The sequence below is a fragment of the Beta vulgaris genome, chromosome 5 (genome assembly GCF_026745355.1).
Source record: "Beta vulgaris subsp. vulgaris cultivar EL10 chromosome 5, EL10.2, whole genome shotgun sequence".
NCBI lineage: Eukaryota > Viridiplantae > Streptophyta > Magnoliopsida > Caryophyllales > Amaranthaceae > Beta > Beta vulgaris.
The window spans coordinates 55599722-55605020 of NC_079206.1; the positions used below are offsets into that span (position 1 = coordinate 55599722).

A 5299-nucleotide genomic window follows, 5' to 3' on the forward strand; every position below is an offset into this window, starting at 1 on the left:
ATATTCATAGTTCAATTTAACCATTTTTGTTAGATTTGTACCATTCTGTATTTTCAAAATTTTAGTCATGCATTGAAATCCATGCTAAGTACTAAAGAAACTACTTCACAAAATTGTCAATCATTCCTACGAGCCCCACTAACAGGGTACGAAATGATTACATCCAAAGCAACTTCAACAACCAGACAAACACAAACTCAGAAAAGATGAATAAACTCAACCGCAGAAACAGAGATCAAACAAGCCGAAAGTTGAGTGAAAACTTGATTTGATTACCATGTTCTCCCGACCATTGTTTCCTCCTATTTTCCAAGTCCCTTTATATAGCCGATATTTGCATATTCTCAGAGCATGAAGCATCTGAATACACAAGTGTTCAAAAGATAGTTGGCCAACAATCGATTCAGATGGACCTGGCATGCCATGACAGTACCAGAACATACACATTGTAAATTGTAATCACCAAATTCTGGTCGATATCAAGCACATGTAAAGCCATACATGTATGACCTACAACATTCAAGTGAAAACCCGGAAACACAAGCATATATATAAAACCAAATATAGCCAAGTTACAGTTCTACATAAGAAACCACTATTTTAATACAACGGCCCTAGAAAAGTAATAAGTCTAATTACTAACGTAATAATTCCTTAAACTGTCTTAGATGAGTGACCGGATGAAAAAAGATCAAATACCATCATAATTTACATTATGGGACTGATAAGGCCAGCAAGATAGCAGTTGTGGATAATGGATATAGACTTATAGACACCAGAATATGTTGGCAGATCACAAGGCAACATTGTACATATTGCACATTGCAATATGTCAGAGCTCAGCATGACAAAGGTTCTACTGGCGGCTGGCGCTAATACCTGTTTGAAGGTACCAAGACCTAAACCTACTCACAACTGTCCAGAAGACACAGGTTTCCTGCACAGAATATTTCATTATCATTCTGCATCAGAAAGCAAAAACTTCAAGGCCACTCTGAAGAAAGGGGTAGTCGGCAAATTGAGGACTTGCAGAAAGGGCAAGTGCTATTTTTAGCTGATAAAATGCGGGAGGGAGCTCTTCAAGTGAGAATTTCTCTAACTAACCAATCCAAGCTGGGGTATGCAAAGTAAAGCACGAGGAAAGACGGGAAGGCAAACAAAACAGTAATGAGAAGATACAAGGCCAAGATGGCGGCACTAGCTGGTATTGCATAAAGGGTGACAAGAAGGAATATCACCACAAGGGGAAATTTAGCGGTCAAGTGCACTACGAATGCCAGGGACTTACGAAGAGACATGTTGACTCTCTCTCTATTGAAGTAGTGACGTACAAAGCTCACGTTATTATGATTATGTTCTGTCCCCTCTCGTGATTGAGCAATTTCCTGATGGTTTCTAGCATGTGATTGGGCAGTCATACCAGTATTTCCACTCAAGGAACCCGATTGACGATTTTCCCCATGGCTAGATGCACAAGACCTAGTCCTATCACCATTCATACTCTCAACCATCCATAGGATGAAGTAATTCTTCCTAGGGAACCTAATAGCGCCTTTGTACATCATTCGAGGAGAGAGTAAATTGCACCACGGGCAAGAGACGAAGAACGGAAGCTGGATGGGGAGAGTGGGGAATTTCAGAGCAGCCCATGGGAGTCCCAGGACACAGTTCTTGCACAGAGTGTGACCACACCATAGCACATAGGGAACATTCTCAACGAGATTGAAGGACTCCCAGCATATCGGGCATTCCAAGCCTTCCTCACGATTGGTGTCAAGAGATGCATCATCATCTGAGCACTCTGAATTAGTATTTAAAATATCTTTCTTCAACTTCACACAGCCTGCAAGGGTACTTGAAGCCGAGGTCCACATCGTAACTAAAAATTCAACAGAGTGTAAACTGACTTTCTCTTTCTTTACGATTAGCCATAAGTTCTCATGGACTCCTCCCAAAAGCAATCACCAAGCCATTAGTATCAGTTATCACCAGCTTGATCTGAAAGAATGGAAATCATAATTTATCAGTTGTAATAGCCAAAATCGACTCTAGCCCAGGTTAAATGGACATATATTGGTATGCACATTTACTTCTTTAAAAAAAATTAGAGATGTATGAATTTATTATACAGAGTGAACAAGCAAAATAGTTAAGTGGTAGTAAGGGTTCCCCAAGATTAAACTTCAACAAAAACCATTCATATAGCCAAATTATGCACACAATCCGCCATCAGCTACGTTTACAAACAGTGGTGAACTCAGAGATCTGAAAATGGGGTGTGAATATAAGATCGCATAACAAGATATCCAAAACAGCGGTGAATTCAGATATCTTATGCAATAACTTGAAACATAAGTGGTCCTTTTGGATCTGATGGTCGCATATACTATTTATAACGTTCAAATGAAGAAGTTTTCATCTTTCCTATTATAACAGCATGGTGTCAAAACAAGGCCGCATCGTATCATATCGCCCGTGTCGTAAAGGTTTTCAAATCTACCGACCCGATATTACCCGCATCGTAAAGGTGTAAAAAAACCGCATTCTAGGCGGGTTCTAGAGATATCTCATGGTTTAAGCCAATATTTGGCAGTACGACAACCGCATCATCCCCGTTCCCGCATCACCGTGACCCTGACCGAAACCGCATTTTTGAACTATGTATAACAGAGTTCCTGATTACGAGTATTACGACACCAACAATAATCCCATAAAATAAGGATCAGCTAAATAAGTCGAGAATTTATCCCATTTGCCTCAATTCTCTTCAATCAAGTGCTATTTGCTGGTTAATTTCTTCATGTAATTCCCAACACCCTCCATCCAAGTCATCTTCGATCTCTCCTAACATCTTCTAAGATCTACAATATCCCACTCTCCAAACCCTATTCGATGCATCCTCTATATGAAATCTCACATGTCCAAACCACGTAATCAGATTTCTCTTATTTTACCCTCAATGTAACTCCAACTCTCATTCAGATATCTTTGTTCTAAATTCTATTTCTAAGTGTATTTTCAAACATCCATCTTAACATGCACATCTTAAGTACATCCACTTTCCTAATATGATCCTTCCTAAATGGACACTCCAATCCATATAATAACGTTGGTCTAATAATTGTCCTATTAAATGTTTTCCTTTCTACCTCAGAGGTACACTATGGTCGCACAAAATTCCAATCGTCCCTCCCTATTAACGCCACCGTGAGTGAATCGTAAGAGTCATGTATTGGTCAATATCCCCACTCATCTACACGATCAATCTAAGGTAATTAAAACAATTACTGATGCATAACTTATCCAATGTTACTACATCCACACTTGACTCCTTCTCATCAGTAAAATTGCTAGCTATGTACTTCGTTTTGTTGGGACTGAGCCTAAACCCTCAAGATTCTAATGTTTGCCTTCGTCCCTCCAATAAACACATCCACCAATACAATAACATTCGCAATCAACATACACCATGGTATCTCGTTAGGCTGTGTTATTTCATCTACCACTGCTACGAAGAGAGAAAGAATCAATAAACGTTTATGATTGTGATTTCAAAATAAAAGAAAGGAGGAAGCATATCATTTAAGGAACTTTACACCAGGCCTCATTTTCTGACAACTCAGACATCACGAACTCTATTTGTCAAACAACCAAGATGTTCATTTGAAATAAAAAACAACACATACCATACTCTTGCAGCTGACTGTCATAAGTTACAAAAATCACATCTTCGCTGCTCCCTTCCCTCTCCCTCTCCGTCCAGTGAAAGTCTAATGGACATATATACTTGCAAGCAGTAACGAAAAGCAAGGGCCTCACCCTCACCCAGCTTTGGATACACTTTATTCTTTAAAGTGTTCTTGTGATTCTAGGCAGTGTTCAAGTCCCTTCTTAGATGCAGCGAAAACAGCATAGCCAAGTTGCAAAGAGAAGGGAGATAATTTGGAGAAACCGGTTCAAGCAGTAATGCAAGATCCAGTAAATATTTTAGAAAACAAACCCTAGAACTAAACTTCATATCTTCTACTATTATCTCATTATATTATCCACATTGTAGTTTCTACTACCACCTAAATTCATCTTCATTTTCTTCTTCTTATCTCCGTTCACCCCTTAATGCACTATCCCTAATCCAAGCATGCCCTAAATGTATTTATGATTTAGCAACCTCAAGACGATCCTACCAGGCTGTATCGCCTTAACCATGTTCGGACACGAATTCCAGTTACCATACAGAGCAGGATCAGTTCGACAATCAATGTGCCCCTTGGAGGATGAGTCTCAGAATAATTGACATATCCACAATCACATAAACAAACGATTAATCGAGCCCAAATTCTCCATCCAGGCAACTATTGATCAAGCAGAGTTAAACAAAAGAGTACCCTAAATCTTCTACAGGAAAAAAAATTACTTCTTGAAAGTGGAAACATAATTAAAAAAAATCCCCACTTTCAATGTGCAGCCTATTACATACAATTGTAGTTAAGCAAAACTGAGCTTGAGACAATCATATATGAGAATATTAAAAATCAACAATTAAATTCTGAATTCTTACTCAAATATGTTTAAGCTGAAAATTCTAAATCTTAAACCTTATATTAAAATTAGTCCGAAACAAACCTTCAAATTTTTGGAAGATGCAAGAATCCGGTCATAATCGTTCAATTTCTCGTCTCTCACTCTAACCTCTCAAATTTCGGAAAAGGTAATCTGATGCTTGCAATTCGAAAGTGTGTGAAAATTTGTCGACTTTTTTGGATAAAAAAAAAAAAGAAGAGGCTGGAATTGATGAATGTAGAGAGAGAGATGTAGATTGTAATCGAGGGTTAGGATTAGAATTAGAGAGATGTGAAATCGTAATCGAGAATTAGGGTTCGACAAGACGAATTTAAATTTGAATACGTGATTGAAAAAGATTACCTGAAGAAATCAATCGTCGTTGTGGTGAATGATTAAAGAGAGAGAGAGGCAAAGAGAAGATCTTGTGTGGAAGGTGAAGGTGAGGCCTCCGTGAGGGGGTCCAAGTGTAAAGGTGAGCTCATCACACCTACAGTCACAGACTCACCGTCACAGGTAGGGCTGGCAATCCAGTCCGGATCCGATCCTAGTCCGCTCCGATCCGATTTGAAGGAAAAAATTCGAGTCAACTCCGACAAAAAAGTAATCAGACTCTGACTCCGTTTAAAAAGTCCGACTCCAGGTCGGATGAGGGTCGGAATCGGATCTCATAAAATAATCTGACATCCGAATCAGACTCCGACTTTGAGTCAATCAATTCTTTTTCTTATTTATGTTA

General features: G+C 38.9%; 1 protein-coding gene across 2 annotated transcripts; it reads right to left on the minus strand.

Moving 5' to 3' along the window:
* Positions 1–524: 524 nt before the first annotated feature.
* Positions 525–5050, minus strand: LOC104893985 (hypothetical protein). 2 transcript variants are annotated; one of them, XM_019249659.2, is made up of 2 exons: positions 4924–5050; positions 525–1998 (listed from the first exon to the last, which is right to left on the minus strand). In XM_019249659.2, the coding sequence occupies exon 2, from the start codon at positions 1872–1874 to the stop codon at positions 1080–1082; it is 795 nt and encodes a 264-aa protein (XP_019105204.2). In that variant the 5' UTR covers positions 1875–1998; positions 4924–5050; the 3' UTR covers positions 525–1079. The 2 variants fall into 2 exon arrangements, with proteins under 2 accessions (XP_019105204.2, XP_010678433.2); XM_010680131.4 differs by having other exon boundaries at positions 4624–5022.
* Between the last annotated feature and the right edge of the window lie 249 nt (positions 5051–5299).